This window comes from Erpetoichthys calabaricus, chromosome 1, assembly GCF_900747795.2.
Source record: "Erpetoichthys calabaricus chromosome 1, fErpCal1.3, whole genome shotgun sequence".
Lineage (NCBI taxonomy): Eukaryota > Metazoa > Chordata > Cladistia > Polypteriformes > Polypteridae > Erpetoichthys > Erpetoichthys calabaricus.
In genome coordinates, this window is record NC_041394.2 from 353,847,887 (window position 1) to 353,871,839 (window position 23,953).

Below are 23,953 nucleotides of genomic sequence, written 5' to 3' on the forward strand. Positions count from 1 at the left end.
TTTCCTCATTAATGTACACACAGCACCCCATATTAACAGACAAAAAAAAGAATTTTTGAAATTGTTGCAGATTTATTAAAAAAGAAAAACTGAAATATCACATGGTCCTAAGTATTCAGACCCTTTGCTGTGACACTCATATATTTAACTCCGGTGCTTTCCATTTCTTCTGATCATCCTTGAGATCACCTTCATTAGAGTCCAGCTGTGTTTGATTATACTGATTGGACTTGATTAGGAAAGCCACACACCTGTCTATATAAGACCTTACAGCTCACAATGCATGTCAGAGCAAATGAGAATCATGAGGTCAAAGGAACTGCCTGAAGAGCTCAGAGACAGAATTGTGGCAGGGCACAGATCTGGCCAAGGTTACAAAAAAAATTCTGCTGCACTTAAGGTTCCCAAGAGCACAGTGGCCTCCATAATCCTTAAATGGAAGATGTTTGGGACGACCAGAACCCTTCCTAGAGCTGGCCGTCTGGCCAAGCTGAGCTACCGGGGGAGAAGAGCCTTGGTGAGAGAGGTAAAGAAGAACCCAAAGATCACTTTGGCTGAGCTCCAGAGATGCAGTCAGGAGATGGGAGAAAGTTGTAGAAAGTCAACCATCACTGCAGCCCTCCACCAGTCAGGGCTTTATGGCAGAGTGGCGTGTCGGAAGCCACTCCTCAGTGCAAGACACATGACAGCCCACATGGAGTTTGCTAAAAGACACCTGAAGGACTCTGAGATGGTGAGAAATAAGATTCTCTGGTCTGATGAGACCAAGATAGAACTTTTTGGCCTTAATTCTAAGCGGTATGTGTGGAGACAACCAGGCACTGCTCATCACTTGTCCAATACAGTCCCCACAGTGAAACATGGTGGTGGCAGCATCATGCTGTGGGGGTGTTTTTCAGCTGCAGGGACAGGACGACTGGTTGCAATCGAGGGAAAGATGAATGCGGCCAAGTACAGGGATATCCTGGACAAAAACCTTCTCCAGAGTGCTAAGGACCTCAGACTGGGCCGAAGGTTTACCTTCCAACAAGACAATGACCCTAAGCACACAGCTAAAATAACGAAGGAGTGGCTTCACAACAACTCTGTGACTGTTCTTGAATGGCCCAGCCAGAGCCCTGACTTAAACCCAATTGAGCATCTCTGGAGAGACCTAAAAATGGCTGTCCACCAACGTTTACCATCCAACCTGACAGAACTGGAGAGGATCTGCAAGGACGAATGGCAGAGGATCCCCAAATCCAGGTGTGAAAAACTTGTTGCATCTTTCCCAAGAAGACTCCTGGCTGTATTAGCTCAATAGGGTGCTTCTACTAAATACTGAGCAAAGGGTCTGAATACTTAGGACCATGTGATATTTCAGTTTTTCTTTTTTAATAAATCTGCAACAATTTCAAAAATTCTTTTTTTTGTCTGTCAATATGAGGTGCTGTGTGTACATTAATGAGGGAAAAAATTAGTTTAAATGATTTTAGCAAATGGCTGCAATATGACAAAGAGTGAAAAATTGAAGGGGGTCTGAATACTTTCCGTACCCACTGTATATATTGCTTAAACTTATAGCAACTTCAACCTTTAAAAACAAAACCAAAAGACTCGGCACAAACCCTAAAGGTAATGTAGCTGGTTTCCTTTTTTTAACAGGTAGGTGTGCACCAAACCAGGGTTCAAATATGATTTCCACACCGGTGAGTGTATTTTCACCAGCTGGGTAAAGACGACAGGCATTATTATTATTTATTTATGTTTTATTTATTTTTACTAGGATACAACTCTTAATGTCATTCCATACAATAAAATACTGGCATGAAGCAGATCACCAATACACATCATAGCGTCACGTAGGGAAGGCCATTTGCTGGGCCATTTAATCACTCCTCTTTTCTCAGTCCCAGCTTCTTCATAATTCCGTTTTCTCTTTTATGTTATTTAAATATATCTTGGCTTACGTGTTCACTTGGTCCAGTCAGAGATCTTTGTTGGCGTCAATTGTCTCTGGACAGTGGAGTGACTGTTCTAGATTCTAAATTTTGGGGCAGATGCCTTGCTGGATTTGTCGTGTTAAGATAGCAATAGACACTTTCTTCCTTAAAATTTTGTGGTCCAACCTTCTCCAGTGTGACGGGTCCAAGTTTCACTCTCAATCAGCTCTGTCACAACATTGGAGATTTTCTTGTTGTCTTAAGATCTCTAATGCAGAGATGGATGGTGGGCACCATTGTGCAATGGCACATTTGTTTTGTGGATCCTTTTTTATGAACACTACAAAAGTAGTTTGCTCTTAGGACAGAACACAAGTTTAAATCTTATGTGATGAAACGCACAATCCCCCTCTCTCTGATGGCCAGTTGGTAGATGGAGGAGGTGGTTGGACCCCCAGGAATCTGGACTCGCTTCCTGATGCTTTTCTTGGCCTGGTTTGGGTCGAGTTGTCAGATCTTCCTGTACTTGTTTAGTCCATGTTTTTTTGGGTGCAGTCTGTTGTATCCTCCGGCGGATGGGTCTCTCTGTCTTCAGAGGAGTCTGTGTGGTAGCCCGTTCTGCACACGTGGCCCAAACCACTTTAGCCTTTGCTGCAGGATTTGTTCATCGAGAGTTAGTTGCTGTTGACATCTTGCCTGAATGGTTTCATGGGTGATGCGACTGCGAAGCAAGACACCCAGGATCTGTCGCAGACGACGCATTTAGAATTCCTCGAGATGCCCACAACAGGAAGATGATGCTCGTTAAGACACGAGTCGTTGAGGTTACATGCTCACATCACTTATTCCTTCACTCTTCTGCCTTCCTTATGTCTACGATTTGTAAGAACTGCCACTTGACAGAATCCTTTGCCACATTCAGAAGAGCAATATGGCTTCTCTCAGGGTTAATCTTCCAAATTTTTTTGGTACAGTAATCCCTCGCTGTATTGCGCTTTGACTTTTGTGGCTTCGCTCTATTGCAGATTTTATATGTAAGCATATTTAAATATATATTGCGGATTTTTCGCTGGTTCATGGGTTTCAGCGGACAATGGGTCTTTTAATTTCTGGTACACGCTTCCTCAGTTAGTTTGCCCAGTTGATTTCATACAGGGCATGCTATTGGCAGATGGTGGAGAAGCTACCCAACCAGAGTGCGTATTACGCATTAAATAAAACTCCTCAAATATATTGTGAGCACGGGGGCTGTTCGCACCCCTAGAGGATATGGCCGCTCCTTAAAAAACACTGAAAGATTACCTTCACATTGCTCTCGTCCTTGCTGGGCTTACATGTGGCTGCTTTGTCAAGCGATATGCTTCCCACATGATGCTTCACATACTTAAAAGATCAAACAGCACGTATTGATTTTTGATTGTTTGCTTTTCTCTCTCTCTCTCTTTTGCTCTGACATTCTCTGCTCCTGGCAGAGGGGGTGTGAGCAGGGGGGTTGTTTGCACCCCTAGACAATACGGACGCTCGTCTAAAAATGCTGAAAGATTACCTTCACGTTGCTCCCTTCGGTGCAGCTGCTTTATCAGGCGACATGCTTCCCACACGGTGCTTCGCATACTTAAAAGCCAAACAGCCCTATTGATTTTTGTTTGCTTTTTTCTCTATCTCTCTGACATTCTCTGCTCCTGACGCGCACTCCTTTGAAGAGGAAGATATGTTTGCATTCTTTTAATTGTGAGACGGAACTGTCATCTCTGTCTTGTCATGGAGCACAGTTTAAACTTTTGAAAAAGAGACAAATGTTTGTTTGCAGTGTTTGAATAACGTTCCTGTCTCTCTACAACCTCCTGTGTTTCTGCGCAAATCTGTGACCCAAGCATGACAATATAAAAATAACCATATAAACATGTGGTTTCTACTTCGCAGATTTTCACCTTTCGCGGGGGGTTCTGGAACGCAGGAGGGATTACTGTAAATTTACTATCAAGACAGGAGTGAACCTCACTCTTTAGTCAGGGGAGGTCAGTTGTACTGCTGCCATGTGAACTTTTTTGTGTTTCTGAAGCCTGCCCAACACTGAAAATAGCTTGCCACATTCAGAACAGTGATATGGCTTCTCTCCAGTGTGAACTCTTGTGTGCCTCTGAAAATTGGAACTATCCGAGAACGTTTTGCCACATTCAATACAGCAGTACGGCTTTTCTCCTGTGTGAAGCCTTGTGTGTCTCTGAAGGCTGCCCCACCTGGAGAAGTGTTTGCCACATTCAGTACAGCAATAGGGTTTCTCTCCTGTGTGAATTCGTTTGTGGTTCTGAAGGGTGCTCAGTGCAGAGAAGCGTTTGCCACATTCCACACAACAATACGGCGTCTCTCCAGTGTGAATTCTGGAGTGGCCCTGAAGAGAGCTCATTTGTGCAAATTGCTTGCCACATTCGGAACAGCTAAATGGCTTCTCGCCAGTGTGAAGCATTGAGTGTGTCTGAAAACTGCGCTTGTCCGAGAATTGCTTGCCACATTCAGGACAGCAATAGGGGTTCACTCCAGTGTGACGCTGTATGTGTTTCTCAAGACTGTGCTTTTGTGCAAACCTTTTGCCACATTCAGTACAGCAGTGCAGCTTTTCTCCCGTGTGAAGCCTTGTGTGCCTCTGAAAGTTGCCGCACCTGGAAAAGCGTTTGCCACATTCAATACAGCAATATGGTTTCTCTCCCGTGTGAATTTTTTTGTGGTTGTGAAGGCTGCTCGATGCAGAGAAGCGTTTGCCACATTCCAAACAACAATACGGCGTTTCTCCAGTGTGAATTCTGGAGTGGCTCTGAAGAGAGCTCATTTGTGCAAATTGCTTGCCACATTCGGAACAGCAAAATGGCTTGTCACCAGTGTGAAGCCTTAAGTGGTTATGAAAACTGCGCTGGTCTGATAACTGCTTGCCACACTCAGGACAGCGATATGGGTTCATTCCATTGTGACGCTGCATGTGCCTCTTAAGACTTTGCGTTTGTGAAAACCTTTTGCCACATTCAGAACAGGAGTATGGCTTCTGTTTCATATCCCTGCATTGAGATTCTGGATTAAAACTTTTCTTCATACCTTGGTGCAAATACACCAGCAGTAAAACTGTATTGGGCACTTGCTGTTGTGTGCTCGTACCATCCGTTCTCATTCGTATTGTAACAGGCACAGAGCTATTTTGCAAACAGTATAGGGTCAAATTCTCAGATCCCGCTGTCAATTTCTTCACGTGTTCATCTTGTTCTGTGTGTTGAGGTTTACACTGAAGAGACGTCACAGGAAGTGAAGACAGGAAACACTTGCACGCCTCTGCAGAAAAATGGAAAACAACAATTATATACAGTTGAAGTCAGAAGCTTCCATCCACTTAGGGTGAATTCTTTAAAACTCCCTTTGTAAGCACTCCACAGATTTGATACCAACAAACTCTAAATTTGAAATATCGTGTAAGACGTCGTACTCGGGGCAGGGCAAAAGTCGTTTTTTTTTTCCCAACAATGTTTACAGACCACAGCATATTTCACTTTTTATCGACTAGACCACAAATCCAGCGAGTCACAAGTTTACATACACTTTGCCCAAAGGTTTGACATCATTTTCTGGAATTTTCCAAGCTGTTTAAAGGCACGTTTATCAATTAGCCTCTGACAGCCAATCAGCCTATTTGGAGTCAACATGTAGATCGACGTTAAGGCCGACCATCAAACTCACTGCCTCTTCACTTGACTTAATGGGAAAAATCAAAAGAATTCCGCCACAAATGGTGGACCCTCGACAGATCTGGTTCAACCAATTTCCAAGCACCTGAAGGTTTCACATTCACCTGTACAAACAATGTCTAAACACATAATAGACGTCACGTAGTACAGGAGTACCAAATTTCAGGTCAATAGTTCAAACGGTTTGCGAGCTACAGGTGATTTAAAATCCTGAACAGACAATGGACAGCCACAGTAGTGTATTATAGAAGAAGATATACCTATAGTGGACCTATATAGTTGGATATTTTCTTTTGTATTCATTGATTTATCATTTTAAACTGTTCAGCATATAGAATCACGTTCGGTTTCTGCTTACTCTACGGTATTTTGTGATTTTATTAAGCAGGTTCATTTGTATCTGTTTTCTACGATAAATCATGAACTAGTACTTGGAGTCCAGAAGAGATATCTGAAATGAATTCAGTTTTATAAAGAAAAATCGAAACCGTATTAGCTGCATAAATGTGTGCCACTGAAGACACAGTATCATCATCATCAATTGGACCCAAAATTGAATTTGTGGAAGCCAAAAGGTCATTGCTGTGGATGTACAGCGAAAAGAAGATGTGGGTGTCTGCTGGACTGGGCACTTTCACTCCTGCCATTCATGCCAACATGTACCATTCACAGACTCACAAAACTCAATTTAGAGATTGTACGGGTGCCTCGGCCCATCCCAGCCGTGTCAGGCACAAAGCAGAAATGAAACTGCAGCATCCCCCTAACACAGGCATACGGGGCTGGTCTGGAATCGCCAGTCCCCCTTCCTCTTGTGTCTTGGTGACAGCCAAGATGTAGGATTCCAGTCCAGCAACCCTGAGTCCATAAAGCAGTGGTAAACACCACCATCCCTTGACATTTATACCAGAAGGGTCCAGTTCTTACACAGGCCACATGGACAACAATCAGACATTGGGATGCTAAACACTGTGCAAACACGTCAGCTTGGCCTCAGATACTAGAAACTTCCAAATGTTGCTCCATAGGTCACGTCACCATCTCTCTCTCTCTCCTCCATGGTGTTTACAGCTCATTTATGTGTGTTTTATGGGAAATACCAACGAATGCTAGAATATTCCAGAAAGATTTAGCATCAGCCAATGATGAACGTGGGTAGCCTTAGAATTGTAAAAATGTGTGACTGCTTATGATAGGCACAGAATAACCCTGTGGCTGCCCGAGCCACGTACAGATCAGAACCTGAAAACGAAGTTTGCTTCCCACCCCAAATATTGACAGTTGCAGTGAATGAAAGTGAACAAGGTAACACTATCTGCTCAATTCAGCACTTTTTACAACAAACATCTTTGCATTTTAAAATTTGGAAAAAAGAAACCCGGGCCAGTGGTGTTTACCAGAAAGGCAAACTATAAACCTTATTTATATTCTACACTTACTTGCTCCAGAAGTTGGTTGACCTTCCGGCATTATCCCCGATGAGATTTCTTCATCTTCTTTTATGTCAGATAGTAAGAAATGAGGATTCGCACTGATGGAAGCCCCCAGAGATGACCTTCGTGACATTGCCAATTCAGTTAACCCGCCATCGTGATAGCCATGGTGAATGACGGACTCAAATTTCAGGTCTTCCTCCTTGACGTTGTCTGCACTTTTACATCTGTGTGTATCCATTACGACAGACATCTCCTCTGGCTCTTCTTTAACTGCCACTAACCCCAGTTCACACTCCTCCTCTTTAACACTCAGACTCTCCTGTTTAATGCAGACAGATTTCCACTCACTATCCTCCTCCTCCTTTTTAACATCTACTGCGCTTTTCTCCATGGTGTTTAGGTCAGCTTCTTCTGTACATTACAGTAAATGGCAAGTTCTTCCTCTGTGGAACAAAAAAAAAACTGATTTAGTGACCCCACCTTAAAAACAAAAAATAAACCTACCAAATCCTAACGAGATACCAACTCAGTTTCAAAATAACATAGCCAAAGAGGTCAAACCAAACGAAACTCGCGAGAAGTGCAATAACAAGATTTCTTTTCAGCATTTTTTAGGGTGTTTCTATCCGCAGATAGCATGACAAGCCCGTCACACTGATTAACCACAGGTCATGACCCTAGAGGCCACACCCCTAGCAACACAGAAAGCGACAAAAAAAATGATGGCTCTCAAAATGGCAGCAACAAACACGCAAAAAGTAGCAGTCCAGATGTTAGAAAATACCATCTGAATTCACACACCCCCTAATCAGGATTTTGAGGAAAAACAAGATCCTTTTGTTGAAACTCTGAACAAGTCTGGGCTCTTCGAGCAGGGGGTCCCCCAACTCCAGTCCTGGAGGGCCCCCAGTGACTGCAGGTTCTCATTCAAACCCTTTTTTCTTAATTAGTGACCCATTTTTACTGCTAACTCCTTTTTCCATTCTTTTTAATTGACTTGTCTTTTAAGGTTCTTTCCCCTGAATTTCTTCGATTTTTCCAATGAATTGTTTCATTTCTTTCCTTAAATGGCACCCAAACAGAAATGAAAAATGTGAAGTGAGGGAGCCAACAGAAGACCAACTAAGTCAGGGCACCAAACTCCAACCAATTTCACTCCAGCCAGTTGCTTCATTCGGCGCCGAGTCTTGTTGTTAATTAAACTCATTCTGTAATTCCGTGGCTTGTTGCTGCTCTCTTTGTGGAATAGCAGACATTTCCAAAATTCTTGACTTTCTCTTTTCTAACAGCACTGCTAAAATGTTTTGGGGACCTGAGCAGATCGGCATTCCTGAGACCTTCATCTTTCTTAATTTTCAGATATTGAATGATGGACACCAGTTGTTTCGGCTCATTTTGTATCTCATTATTGTTTGGCTGCTAATGAAGGAAAAAGAAACAACGAAGGGGTCGGCGTCTTCAAGAGCAAGTCAATTAAAAATGAATGTAAAAGGAGTTAATTAGCAGAAAAAACGGGTCACTCATTAAGAAAAGGGTTAGAATGAAAACCTGCAGCCATGGTGGTCCTCCGGGAACGGAGATGGGGGCCCATGTCTTAGAGGACTGACATGTTCAGATCTTGTAACATGACAGACCATATTTAATGATGGGGGATTAATAGAGGGACATAGTGAAGGGGGCTCAGTAAGAATACACCTAAATAAAATAAATCACAGACTGTTTTATTCTTTAATTGTCCAAAGCAAGAATATCTTTACTGACACACACAGGCCCTTGCTATAATGTTTGTGTGTGCACATTTTGCTCATTTGCAGATAGGCCTTTTATACAATTGGCATGACCTTTAATGCTTCACACCATTGGTTGATACGCATCTCATATGTGGTGCTTAGACTCTTAACAACAACTCCTTTTTCGGATAAATGTACTCATGTACTTGAGAAACCCGTCAACCATTTCAGACTGTACCTGTTGTGACCACCAGTGGATGCTCCAGCTCCCCAAACACTCAACACAAAGGCTCGGACACAGGTATAAAAACACAGAGAGCCTTCATTCTTGGGAAACTCTTCTTTTAAGTGTTTCCCACAGCCGAGCACACAGTGCACAGCACCCAGCAATATTCTTGACTCTCTCTCTCTCTCTCTCTCTCTGTCTGTCTGTCTATCTGACTCAGTGAGGCAAGCAGCTCCTTTCATCCAATCCCCAGGAGTGCTTCTGGTGATATGAAGCTGAGTCTCTGAAGCACTTCCAGGTGAGGCTGGAGCCCGACGGAGTAGGGACTCCCAAATCTTGCAGCTCCCCCTGGCAGGACCCAACAAGGCTTTCCCACTGGGAGTTCAATACCCAGCATGCCTCGTGGGTGTCCATGCTGGGATCCAAGCTTGGGTTTGCTGCCATCTAGGATCCTGGGGAAGATAAAGCCCCATGTAAGCCGTCTCCCCCTGTCCTCCCTGGTTGAGGGCAGGCGAGGGTGTTGACCATCCCCTCACACTGTCAAACCCAAAGAAGCTGACATGAGCTAAAGTCTGTTTCATTATAAGCATGGTCGTGAAGTATAGAAAAGGATATAAAGTACTGTGCAAAAGTTTTAGGCAGGTGTGAAAAAATGCTGTAAACAAAGAATGCTTTCAAAAATGGAAGTGTTAATCATTTATTTTCATCAATCAACAAAATGCAGTGAATGAACAAAAGAGAAATCGAAATCAAATCAATATTTGGTGTGACCACCCTTTGCCTTCAAAACAGCATCAGTTCTTCTAGGTACACTTGCACACAGTTTTTGAAGGAACTCGGCTGGTAGGTTGTTCCAAACACCTAACCATAGATCTTCTGTGGTTGTAGGCTTCCTCACATCCTTCTGTCTCTTCATGTAATCCCAGACACACTCGATGATGTTGAGATCAGGGCTCTGTGGGGGCCATACCATCACTTCCAGGACTTCTTGTTCTTCTTTACGCTGAAGACAGTTCTTAATGACTTTGGCTGTATGTTTGGGGTCGTTGTTGTTCTGCTGCAGAATAAATTTGGGGCCAATCATATGCCTCCCTGATGGTATTACATAATGAATAAGTATCTGCCTGTATTTCTCAGCATTGAGAACACCATTAATCCTGGCCAAATCTCCAACTCCATTTGCAGAAATGCAGCCCCTGACGTTCAAGGAACCTCCACCATGCTTCACTGTTGCCTGCAGACACTCATTATTGTACCACTCTCCAGCCCTTCGACAAACAAACTGCCTTCTGCTACAGCCAAATATTTCAAATTTTGACTCATCCGTCCAGAGCACCTGCTGCCATTTTTCTGCACCCCAGTTCCTATGTTTTTGTGCATACTTGAGTCGCTTGGCCTTGTTTCCACGTCGGAGGTATGGCTTTTTGGCTGCAACTCTTCCATGAAGACCACTTCTGGCCAGACTTCTCCGGACAGTAGATGGGTGTACCTGGGTCCCACTGGTTTCTGCCAGTTCTGAGCTGATGGCACTGCTGGACATCTTTCGATTTCGAAGGGTAATAAGCTTGATGTGACTTTCATCTGCTGCACTAAGTTTCCTTGGCCGACCACTGCGTCTACAATCCTCAACGTTGCCCGTTTCTTTGTGCTTCTTCAAAAGAGCTTGAACAGCACATCTTGAAACCCCAGTCTGCTTTGAAATCTTTGTCTGGGAGAGACCTTGCTGATGCAGTAGAACTACCTTGTGTCTTGTTGCTGTGCTCAATCTAGCCATGAAAGACATGAAACTGTCTTCCACAACCTTACCTTGGTAGCAGAGTTTGGCTGTTCCTCACCCAGTTTGAAGCCTCCTACACAGCTGTTTCTGTTTCAGTTAATGACTGTGTTTCAACCTACGTGTGACATTGATGATCATTAGCACCTGTTTGGTAGAACTGGGTGATCAGACACCTGACTAGAATCCTACAAAATCCCTGACTTTGTGCAAGTGTACCGATAAGAATTGATGCTGGTTTGAAGGCAAAAGGTAGTAACACCAAATATTGATTTGATTGAGATTTTTCTTTTGTTCGCTCACTTTGTTTATTGTTATCAATTTACAAAATGCAATCATTATTTATATTTCTGAAAGCATTCTTTGTTTACAGCATTTTTTCACACCTGCCTAAAACTTTTGCACAGTACTGTATATAAAATAAAAATCAAATGCATGAAGCAAGTGTTTCCTATTAGCCAGAAAATCTCATCTGTCTATTAATTATTACTACACTAGTCACTGGCAACTTAACAATAAACCCATCAGGTGTGCTATTCCGAAAATTAAAGCTAAATGAGTAAATATGCTATTTTTCCTATTAATTAGTATGTGACCACAAACAGCAAGGCAAATACTAAGCTTGTGGCCCACTGAACCCGCACACGAGCCTGTGGGGATCCCAAAATTAACCCAAACACTCCAGGAATCATTCAACCAGACTCCTACAATAGTAAAAATAAATAAATATATAAACAAATTTTTTTAAAAAAATCGAGCACAGTCACCGTCACCAAGAATCCAAACTTTTGTTTTTGTAGGCTGCCTGTTTCTTGTATTCAATTCACCCCTAGTATGATGCATTATCTACATAATAAAAGCCCAGCGCGGTGTCCGTGTCCGGGTTCCTTTTGGCTGTATCAACTCTTTTGGGGAAGTTCATAACAAAACAAAAAAAAAAAAAAAAAATTATACATAACATTTTCACTTTGCTACATGTGCACTTCAGTATTTCGAGCCCCGTGTCTGAGTCTGTACGGAGGAGACCTTATCGAACAATGCCGAAACGAAAGGCAACTGAACCTGCTCCTGCGAGAGAGGACACATTACAGCGTGATCACGAAGCAAAGAGGCAAAGGCGTGCCAGTCGCTCGCAAGAAACGGACACTCAGCATTCACACAGATTAGCTCAACGACGCGTCTCTGCCGCACAACGAAAGGCAACTGAAACCCCTACAGAGAGAGAAGACAGATTACGCCGTGATCTCGAAAGAAAGAGGCAAAAGCGTGCCAATGAGACACCCGACGACAGGTCCTTACGATTGCAAAACAACCGTAATATACAGAAGCGTACGGTCTCCCAAGAAACTCCGAGTGAACGCTCTCACCGTTCTCGCTCGCAACAAACTGACACTCACCACTCACAGACATTACCGCAACGATGCGTCTCCACTCCTCTTCCTTACAACCATTTACACAATGTATACGATTCTGATTATTCCGCGTCCCACACTTCGTGAATCATGGGTTTTGAAATTTTCTTTCCCATGCAAAAATCAAATGCGGTGCGATGAAGAACCCAGTTCACGACTGCCAGGCGCATTTAAACAGGGAGTCCTTCAACTGTGGTCATCCAACGTGCAGCGTAGCGCGCGCCAAGTCGCTAGTATATAATGATTTAATCCCAGTCTGCACAGGGCACAAGACAGGAAACAAATCCCTGGGCAGCAGGGCGCACACACACACACCAGGCAATGCACCTAACCTGCATGTCTTTGGTCTGTGGGAGGAAACCGGAGCACCCGGAGGAAGTCTAATGCAAAAAAAAAAAAAAAAAAATCGCTTTGTAAGTTTTCTGATGCCTGCGCAATACACGGGATGTCTGATGCAATAGTCTCATATAGCGAGAGTTCAAGAGCAAGAGAGTTCTTATTTTGAGACATGCATAGAAAGACTTTGAACATTGTATGCTTATTTGAAGTGATATAAAGTTCAAAATCCGGTACTTTGTTTGTTTTTCCCTACAGTTGTGAGTACTTGGTATTCGCCGTCTAAGTACAGCTGTGATATAAGTTAAGGTTTAACTACAGAAAGTTATCTCGGCGACGGCATTAATGTGAAATATTCTTGTAATGTATGCAAAAATAGCACGGTTCAAAAATGATATTTTTATTTCTCATTTAATCATTGCAATTGTCTCATTTGTTTCTGGACTGAGGTGAGAAAAATATAAATTACTTTATGTAGTACCCTCGTTTCTGAGAGTTCAACTTTAAATTAGAATGTGTTTCTTAACTTGAATGTAATTAATCATCATTGTTATTTATGTTAAATGCCATAACATTAAAAATGCAGTTTTTTTATTCAGACTGAATCGATATGCCCCAATTATCCTACTCCATTTAAGGTGTATAGGACTAGCTGTGTACGGTGTTATCTGGGACTGTTGTGGTGGCTTCTTTTCCACCCTTGCGATTACAAGTAATGTTTTCTTGGGGTGGGGTTAGGGTATCCTCGTTCGAATATCTAGAAACGCTGATAGGCATATTCTGTATCAAAGAGTTGTTTGAGGTTAATGGGGTTGCCCTCTGAATGGTCAGAAGGTGATGTGTCAGCAGCTGAAACTGGAAAATGTCCATATGTAGTACCAGTGTGTACAGCACACTGCAAACCCAGCTTTTAAGTATTAACCAGGTATTGTACCAATATCTGCCCGGGGTTTGTTGCTTGCCTTGCGCCCTGTGTTGGCTGGCATTGGCTCAAGCAGACCCCCGTGACCCTGTAGTTAGGATATAGCCGGTTGGATAATGGATGGATGGATTATTATTTACCAGTAACGGCGCACTGCACGTTATACACTTGACTTGCTCATTCCTAGTTTTCCTCCTCTTTCTTCCTCTGTCTCTGTTTATCATTCGTTTGCTCAGAGGTTGATGCGCTTGCTGTTTCCTGAGCAGCTCTTCTTTTCTCCACCCTAGCGACCCACTTCTCTTCTTCCGTCGGCATCTTTTTGCGTTAAAACTGATCAAGTCGGTGTTTGTTTTGCAATTACTTAGTATGTTTTCTTTAATTTTTTCACTTAAGCTGGCACTTAAATAATTCTTAAGGCAGACTGAAGACTTAAGATATGATGAAAGATATGAGGAGAACGGCGCCCTTACACATGTGCCGCATGGCCGCCCTGCTGCCGAGAGTTGATTCTAAGATCAAACTAAAAAGAAGAATACAAAACATCATCCCGAAAGCGGATAGCAGACGTCACGTAGTATATGTGTACCAAATCTCAGATCAATAAGTCAAACGGTTTATGAGCTACAGGTGGTTTAAAATCCTGGACAGACACGGTAGCATATTATATATAAAGACAATAATGTAATACAATAATGGGCATATATATTGCCTTGGTCATTCTAATATAATTTTAACAAAACAAAAATTAAATTTTGATTACGTGTTTCATATAAATTGAGTATGCAACAAGTATTAAAAGAGATGGTATCAGTCCAGTAATCCAGAAATAAATTTAGGTCATCATGAATATAGATGGACAGAAATGTATTTGTCCCTAGGGGGAAATTTGGCTTCTTACAGAAGTTCTTTAAATGAATAAAAACATAAATAGGTAGATAAATAAATAAATAAACACAGACACGTTGGACTGAACACACATCAGAATGACTATAAAGCAATAAAATTGAAAAGAAAAGTTCTGACTTGGTTGTCACACTCACAGTGAGGTATTGTACACATGTATTGCTGTTGGTATCAGGGTACAGTAACAATAACAAACACATTTATGTTAGTTGCAAATGTTCAGTAATGGCTGATGGGACTCTGATGTCTACTTTAGAAAGTGAAAGCGATGGGCTGCACTTTTCAACGTGAATGAGGTATGTTACTTTTTTTCCTAAGAAGTGTTTTATCTTACAGTATTTGAATTTTTAAAGTTAGTTAATTTCTTTAACTTGAATGTTTTTCCTCTTTGATTAAAGCCGAGTTCCTGTGGATTGCTACAATCCATCTCCAGTCCAAATTTCTTGCACAGCTGGAAAAATATACCAATAAACTGAAGAGCATCCTTAGACAGACAGGAGGAGCTGCCTGCTAGAAGATTCATTCAAGCCGTAGATCAGGTACTTCACATTTGTGAATTGCATCGAGACGGCGATCTTGAATTCTTTGGCAAAAATGTAGATTTTTTTTTTTTGTTATAAATTTCTGGGTCGGTGAATATTAATAAATGTGTACTTTTGCATGCAGAAAAATGACATTAACATCACAGAAGAGTGCGTGCTGAGGTCCCTTATTATTTACCTCGGTGAGGAGTTCAAAAGAGCTGATCAAAGAATATTTGGTAAGGCTTAGTATGCAATTTACCCTTATTTATTTATGCTATTTGTTTGTTTATTAACAGATGTGTTTTTTCCTCTACTAAATTTCACAGTATGTTCAGTCACAATTCGGATGTAATATTCTGTATAGTCACTTGTGCAAGATATACTGCTTTATTGTTCGGTATTTTGAACATACATGTTATATGACACAGACATTAACATTCAATGCTTGAATTATTTCTAGGGTTTATTTATCTATGTCAAAGATCACTATATTGTAATGGAGGAGTATTTCTGAATCTTTATCTTGTAGGATACAGTAGGAGATGATGCTGTAAGAGAAATGAAGACACTCACAAAGGCCACGTGTGTCAATTGTAAAGAGGGTGAAGGACCCTTTCACACACATAAAGGAGTTGCCATTGTTATTGAAGGTGCAGAGGTGCAAAATTGACTACAGGCTGTTGCAGCAGCTTGTGCAATGTTGGTTGGTCTAATGTATATAATAAATCTTAGATACCCTAAGGAATTCAAATCCACTTTTGAAGTTTTCCCAAAATGTTTCTATGGAAATGGAGGGAAATAAAAAATCTGTGCTGAACCTAAGCTTCTCAGCTCAGATTAAATGGTGATGAATATATTTATGTTCAAGTTCTAAGACTACACCACAAAACAATTTATTGTCTGGCTAACATTACTTGCTTTTGAATTTGATATATACTATATGTTTATTTCTAGGACATTAGTTTACCAGGGAAGTTGTTGCTGTTAATCCCTTCCTTTTTGCACATTTCCATCTTCATGGAAGTTAAAGACGCACAAGTGTCTTGTACATATTGATCAACAAGTTCAAAATGTCAAATTATGTATTTAATTGTTGTTAATCAGCTACTTTGTCTGGTGTAGGTTGAGTACTTGTTTTTATATTTATATACACCCACACACACACAATGTATACTATATAATGTTACATAATGTACAAAATATAAACTGTATTTAATATACGTACATATATAATTATTTCAAATAGATATTTTATGTATAATTTATAAAAACATTTTTGTGAAAAGCTTATATATGCAGTATACTACAACATGTAAAATATATTGTGTATTTAATATGTACTTTTTGTGAAATGTTTGTTTCTGTAAATATTCAGAAGATGTTCAAGGAATTACCAAAAAATAGATTTCTGTGTTGCAAATATTCAGTAATAAATCTAAAAAAGTGTTTTGCTATTATGTCTACTGTACTTCATTTATGTTTGTGAAACAGCAGAACTAATTAGGAAGAAACTAATTCAATTGCTGGTTAGTCTGGGAGGCATTCGAATTAAATATGCTCAATTTTTAAAAAAATGCTGAATGAAACTTAACTAAATATTTTTGATGTTCACTTATCGTTTAACATAAAATTAAAACTTGTTTTTTTTTTTTTTATTCAAACGAAATACCACTTTTTGAGTGGAAAAAATTAAGTTTCCTCAAATTAAATTCTTTCTTTGGTTGAACATTGATACAAATTGAACTGACATGAAAAAAAGGGGTAAACATTAAATAATGTGTTGAGAAAAAGTAATTCAATTGATTGTTACCAATTGATATATTTTTTTAATTTACACCAACAAATTTTTATAGTGTGTTCATATATTTTTTGCGATTTAACAATAGCCATTATATTATATACAGTATATATATTTTCATATTCCACATCGGTAGTTGAAATAGTGGTACGGATTTCGAAAACATGCCCATCACTAGTGCGAAAAATGCTCTTCTCCCATCGAGCACCTTTCTGTAAAGCCTGCTCCTTTGGCTGTCATTTCGAGGCGCCTCCTGGCTGCTGGAATTCTACTCACCCACCACACCCTCCATCTGGGCTTCACGCTTTCTTGTTCTCTTTTGGTCGGGTTACCAAACCCAAATTGACCAATCAGATTGCAAACCCAACCCAACACACACCCTAATGTTATTTTTTTTTTTCCTGGACGGATTTTCAACAAGTACCTGTCCAAATAGTAATTTTGAACTTCAAGGAATCTAAAACTACTTGTTTTGTTCCATTTTAGGGTGATATTGAAAGAATATGATTATCGTCTTGCACGATTTGTTTGTTGTTTTAAAGCGTTCGCGTCGGGGAATCAAGAGGCAACAAGCAGGAGTGTTTGCGGGATAGAGAAAGACAACGCGAGCCGCAAAAGGTAAAACTGGTAGGGAAGCCTTCTTTTAATTGGTTTGGAGATGTGCTCCGTTAACTGAGATAACGCAGTGTGAGACAGGGCACCGTTTGTTACGGAACGAAAGCTTCAGTACCTCCGAGATGAGTTCGCTTATAACGCTGGTCATTACAATATAAAAACTTTTAAACAAATACTTGTACCACAGAATACCAAAAAGGTCTCAGCATTTGGGTACTATGTATATTTAAATATTACGATAAGAAAACGAAACATCATATTGAGAGGAGAAAAAAAAAAGTAAGAACTTAAAGAAAATAAATCGTCACCTCACACAACCCTGCTTTCATTCTTCAATATTTTTTTTTTAAGTTCCATTTACATGACAGGGGTGTTGGTGTTAATTACCTCTCAGTTCTGCAATGGCACCGTATCCCCAGTACAATAAAAATAATGAAACTTAAAATATCCCCGAGCTTTACTAGCCCTTACAATTAAAATGCCGTATAGGGAAACCTAATTAACCTCCGTTACAGTAGCCTGGAAAAGTATCATATGGGGGGGGGGGGGGGGGGGGGGTTAGTACTGGGAAAAGCCACATAGCCAATGTTACGAGTATAATTCAGCGAACAACGTCAATAATCGTCGCTGCGAAGAAAAAGAAGAAAAAAAAACTGAGATCCCCGGCTACCGCCCCAGTAAGTCTTTACTAATATATATATATATATATATATATATATAAATAAAAAGATGATGTCCACTCATTAATTTCATTTCAATTTACTAAGGAGTTAGAGAGGTGTTTAGGCCAGTTTTATTGTCTATGTTGCCCAAAATATGACGCAGCATAGGTTAAGCATAACTTTAATAAACTTAATCGTAAGAGAATGCATTCTGTCAAAAGCACTTTATCAAATGCAACATGCCCGATGAAAGAAGTAGATTCAAACCTCTGTGCGAAGGGCTGCACAATCCCAAAATGAAAGCCCTTCGATACTGATTGCCAGAAGTAGCGACGAGGAGAAGAACGAACAGCTAACCGCAGTTGCAAAATGTATATATATACCGGTATATGTACATACATTATATATATATATATATAAGCGGACTTTAGCCGACCCTCGGCTCACTCACCCTCCTGTTTCGCGCTGGTTCGCTTATTCTCTTTCTAGCTGCTCGTACTCCAGGCTCGCCGCACATCCGACCGGGACACCCGAGTCGACCCTGGGTGTAAGAAATTGGTTTCCCTAGGCCATCTTTGTGTTAGAAGTCAGACAGAAGGAAGCGTCCTCATTTGTGTTTATTTTCTCTTCCCGAAAAGGAAACAGCCCGTCGCGGCACACAGATGGAAAGAAGAAACAGTGCAACAAAAAAAATCACTTCAATACTAAATTGAAAATGAAGTTTCTCTATTATAAAGGAAAATCCAGAACGATTGCCAAAAGATTTTGCACGTCCCACGAGACGAGGCCTTTTTTGAAATCACGCGAGATTACTATAAGAGATTTTTTTTTTCAAGTCCCATACTCCCCGCAGCCATCTACAACCACGCCCACGGTCCTCTCACCACTCCTTCGTCAGTAGTGATGGGCGGAGTGAAGCCTCAGGAAGCATGGAAACATTTGAGTCGTATGGAAGCTTCGAAGCATTTGACACTCACATCTCTAGTGACACCTACTGGCCATTTTCATTAACGTTACACAAACTCATGATCCACTTCAATGACGTCTGTCAAAACTCTATTGCTTATACTTTTACGCTGCTACAGACTGGCAACGAAGAGAAGGGTTCGTCAGCAGTTTCTAGTTTCTGATGTCTATATATATATATATATATATATATATATATATATATATATATATATATATATATATATATATATATATATATAAAACTAACGCCGACAGGCAAAATGCAAACGATAGCAAAAGTTAAACAAAATAAGATGCCTCACTCTTTCCCCGGCTCTTTCAATGAATATTCCCTTTTACCCTGTATCATTATTATTGCTCCTGTTATTAGTATTATTATTAACCCTCATCTTTTCTTGAGATCACATTTAATAACCTGATGTTTGGGTTATATATATATATATATATATATATATATATATATATATATATATATATATAAAACGAGCCTTGTTATTTATCCTTAAATGTTTTCTTTGGTCTGACTTAATTAAAACGGAGTACACGGAAAATAAAGGTTTAACCCTGTACATGCCACGATATAAGTAAGCACATTTAAGAAAGAAAAGATGAAATCCTTATATCACAGATGTTATTATTCGATCAAATATTTAGATATTTCATTTATTCATACTTTACAATATTTTGTGGAGCACAAAAGTAACGAGTCAGTGGCTCAACTAACTAAGGGGGTTGCTTTTCAAATTCTGAGCGTAGTGCTAGCCCGAGTTCGATCCGAATTAAAGACTAATTAAAATTAATAATAAAAGTGATCAGGAGTGAAATCTTTATAACCAATTTGAAGTAAATAATTTTGAGAGATACTGTGGAAGGATCGCATAAGAGATTTGTTCGTGAATCATCCCCACTTAGAATCGCCATCACAATGCGATGACTAATTGCGTAAGGCAGCTCACGTATTTACATTAATTCATCTTCTATTCGTTGCCATTTGACGTCCATGAACCCCTCCATTGAATAAGGTGATAACAAACCCACTGTGGTAGATCAGGTTGAATTTACTCCGCTGCACCAAACATTCAAAGGTGTCAATCCGGAGCACATCAGAGAGGCTGAGAGACACGGCGCAGATCAGTCACCGGCACACCGACACACAGACACACACGGGACACTCCAAGGTGAGCAGTGCACGTATCAAGTGATCCACGTGCTGCACAACTAATTACAATTGTCTTTCAAAAAGAAACAGCAGCCATTGTAGACGCCTTTTTGGTAAAAAGAGAACCCGGCGATTTTTATTGAGGTCGGCATTAAAGATCCTCTTCAGTGTTGAGGTAATAGAAAGCAGCGGCATAAACACGCATGCTCTGTGCAGAACGTGGCCGTTTCCGTGCACGCGCGTTCGCTCACTCCGTGTTCGAATTTGCACGCCGCCGCCAGTTTTGTCTGTATTTTAAAAGATGAATGAATAAGTGTCGTGGGTTTCATTAAACTGTAATCCATGTGATTTTTTTATTTATTTATTTCGCATTAAGACAGAATGTGTTCTTTCTTAGAAAAACTGAAGATTTGAACACGCTTACTTCAACACTTCTTTCTTTATTCCGCACAGATATGGGATCAGCAGTTTAAGATTTACCTTGAACCGGTCTGACATTCCCCGTAATGTAACACCGGAAAGAAATGAGTTGCGTAACGAGCGCCGAGACCTGGCTGAGCCACAAACACCTTACAGAATAAAGAGTTCAGCCCTGGAATGAACTGGTAGATAGTTTTACTAAAAGGAGGTAAGGTAGCAGGGTGCCGCAGCGAGTGGCACCACTTGGATTTAGCAGACCAGACAGTCCGAAAAAATCGTTCATGGAGGTCAAGCAGCAGACCCAACTGAACATAAACTGCTTAGAGGAGACTGAATGAACCAGACAGATAAACAGTAGAGAGAACTTTATTTGGTCTCCACACTTAACAATGAGGCACATTACCTGCATTGTGAGGGAGCGTCAGTTACGGCACTACGGCCATGTGGCGCGTTTCCCCGTAAGCAGGGCCGGATTTTCCTATGGGCTAACTAGGCTTCAGCCTAGGGCCTCAAGATCAAGAGGGGCCTACATTCAAATTGTTAGCAAAATTAAAATTACACTATTCTAAAAACAGTGAACACTAAAACACTGAACCGAAAATAAGGAGAAATTCTACGCATATGACTAATAAACAAACATAAAAATGTATTGGTTAAGATCAACGCGTATTACGTATTTTATTATCTCTCATGTAATTTACAAACTTAAAAATGGAAGGTGAAAGGGCCTCATAAGTGGAATAGCCTAGGGCCTCTTTTCATATAAATCCGGCCCTGCCCGTAAGATCCTCAATGTTGGGGACCCGAGTGGCTGGACCAGGCCATGGGGTCGCCCACGTAACACGTGGCTGCGGCAGATAGAGGGTAATTTCCGGGGGGTGGGACTGGACCGCGTGTCTGCATGGGGGGTTGCCAACCGGGATTCCGAGTTGTTTCGTCGTGTGGTGGGTGCGGCAACACACTGTACCAGTGCATGCTCCCCAACTTGATTTGACACTTAATAATAAAGGTGCATAGCAAGTGTTCAGAGTGACGCCACAGGGAAATCATTTTTGGTTCCTTAACGAGCCATCCACGTGCAGGTTCCAGAAAGAAGCTTTAATTATTTAGACCAGTAATAGGCTCCATGCCTCCTAGATTTTGGGAGTGCTTCAGCACTGGGGTTAGGGAAAGAGACGTTTCATCATTTAGCAGAACTCTTTTTTTTTAACATTATTATGCTTTCTATTTGACAGTTTTGGACTAATGGCATGTTCAGAATTCTTGCCTGTAACTACAGTGAATGAAAGTTTTATTTATTTATTGAGCTTCTCCTTTTTTATATACGATTCTTTTGTTTTTGCTTGATTGCTGCATATTATTTATGCCAATTGTTACTTTTCATGGCACCTTTTTCTTGTTGATTTTTTATCAACAAATACTAGTTTATGACTCTTCCTAACATGAACAGCTATGACATTGGATTGTAAGTACTTTGTTCTTTATCTGTGGGGCATCTTGAGCGCCGTCTGACTTTGAACTATGACTGGGCACTGACGTATGCCAATGTACTGTGACAGTTAAGGCCACTTAAGGCTTTTGTGTGTGTAAGTTTTTCTAATAATAACATTGGCCCGTTTCCATAGGCGCTTGCTGTAAATCAAAAGACATCTCAGATATGGAGAGAGAGCTGCTCTGAATGGGAGTCAAGCAGATGTCCACTTATTCTGTCTGGGCACAAGTGTTCTTTGTTTTTAGTTTGTTTTAGGACATTTCTGACATTCTGGTCAAAGAAGGGCTGACTCTTACCTCCAGTCTTGAGTCTTGCTAATTAAAATCCAAAGCAAAATCCCAGGATTTGAACAGATTTTCTTTTTCTTTGTTGTAATTGTTTCATTTTTAAAGGTGGGGATCGGTGCTGTGCCAGTATTTCTATGCACAACTAGTCTGAACTCACCTGACTGGGACTTTTGAGTTGATGCCTACATAATGTTGTGCCTTCTGTCCTTTGTGTTTTTATATATTGTGAAAGCTAGGGGGCACCACAGAGCCCCAAACTTCAGTCACAAATACACAAAACAACCTTGGGTTCAAACAAATGATTTATTATTATTATTATTATTATTACAAAAATTCCTCTGTATAACAATTATCCAAGTGGTATCTTCTCCTCTCTCTCTCTTCACCGCACTGCTACTCTTCCTAGGAGAGTGTTGTCCGTCTTCGCTCCCGGCTCCGACTCTCTGGACAAGGCAGCACAGCATCTTTTATTGAAGACCCAGGAATACTTCCAGCATCAGGGCTTTAACCTTTGGAAGCACTTCCAGTCCATATGGAAGTGCCAAAGAGTAGGGAATGAAACTTCCTGCAGCACCCCCTAACGGCAATCCATGGACCCCAGTAGAGTCGCTCTACTGACCTACAATTCCCGGCAATCCTTGTGGGTGTCTGAATGGGTAACGAAGTCCAGGGATGCTGCCACCTAAACTATGGGGGAGGACAACAACCGAAATATATTGACACAAGAAAACAATTAGATATAATGGTCTTTACAGACAGGAGTCCAAAACAGAATGGAGCAGGTCAGGAAATCTGGCGTATATGTAGTTTCGAACCAGGAGGAGGAGGGACCTGAACTGGAAATGAGTGGATAGAAATGCCTGGTTGATGAGAGGTTAGAGGGGTATGGCCAGAGTGGTTCAAAGTGACTGAAAGGCTACAGTAACTCAGATAACCCCTCTGTACAGCAGTGATGAGCAGAAAAGTATCTCGGAAAACACAACACGTTGAACCCTGACATGAACGGAGTACAACAGCAGGAGACCATGTCGAGTTTCAGTCCAGTCAGCCAAGAACAGAAAGCTGAGGCTTCAGTGGGCACAGGCTCACCAAAACTGGACAGGTGAAGACTGGAATAGCGTAGTGTGGTCTGATAAATCTCAGCTTCTGCTTAGACAGATGGTAAGGTCACAACTAGGGTCAAAGAGCATGAATCCAAGCACCCAACCTGCCTTGTGTGAGCAGTCCAGGTTGGTGGTGGTGTAAAGGTGTGGGAAATGTTTCCTTGGCATACTTTAGACCTGTTAGTACCAATCAATCATTGCTTCAGTGCCGCAGCCTATTTGAGTATTGTTGCTTACCATTTGCATTCCATCATGACCACACTTTATCCATCGTGTAATGGCTACTTGCTGCATAATAATCTACAATGTCACGACACAAAAGTCGCCTTTAACTGCCTTCATGAACATGATGATGAGTTTGATGTTCTTCAGTGGCCTTCCCAGTTCACCGAATCTGAATCCACCTTTGGGATGTTGGAAGAACTGATCTGTGGTTGTCTGTAACCATTCTCACAATCCTGCTCATATGCCGCTCCTGTATTTTTCTTGGCCTGCCAGACCTGCTGGGTTTAACAGCAAGTGTACCTGTGGCTTT

The 23,953-nt window shown here is 41.0% G+C and overlaps 1 protein-coding gene across 1 annotated transcript; it reads right to left on the reverse strand.

Moving 5' to 3' along the window:
* Positions 1 to 3,890: 3,890 nt before the first annotated feature.
* Positions 3,891 to 18,761, reverse strand: LOC114668660 (gastrula zinc finger protein XlCGF26.1-like). Its single transcript, XM_028824536.2, has 3 exons — positions 18,440 to 18,761; positions 7,090 to 7,529; positions 3,891 to 5,240 (listed from the first exon to the last, which is right to left on the reverse strand). Exons 2-3 carry the CDS (start codon positions 7,475 to 7,477, stop codon positions 3,928 to 3,930), a joined length of 1,701 nt encoding a protein of 566 aa, XP_028680369.1. The 5' UTR covers positions 7,478 to 7,529; positions 18,440 to 18,761; the 3' UTR covers positions 3,891 to 3,927.
* Positions 18,762 to 23,953: the final 5,192 nt, after the last annotated feature.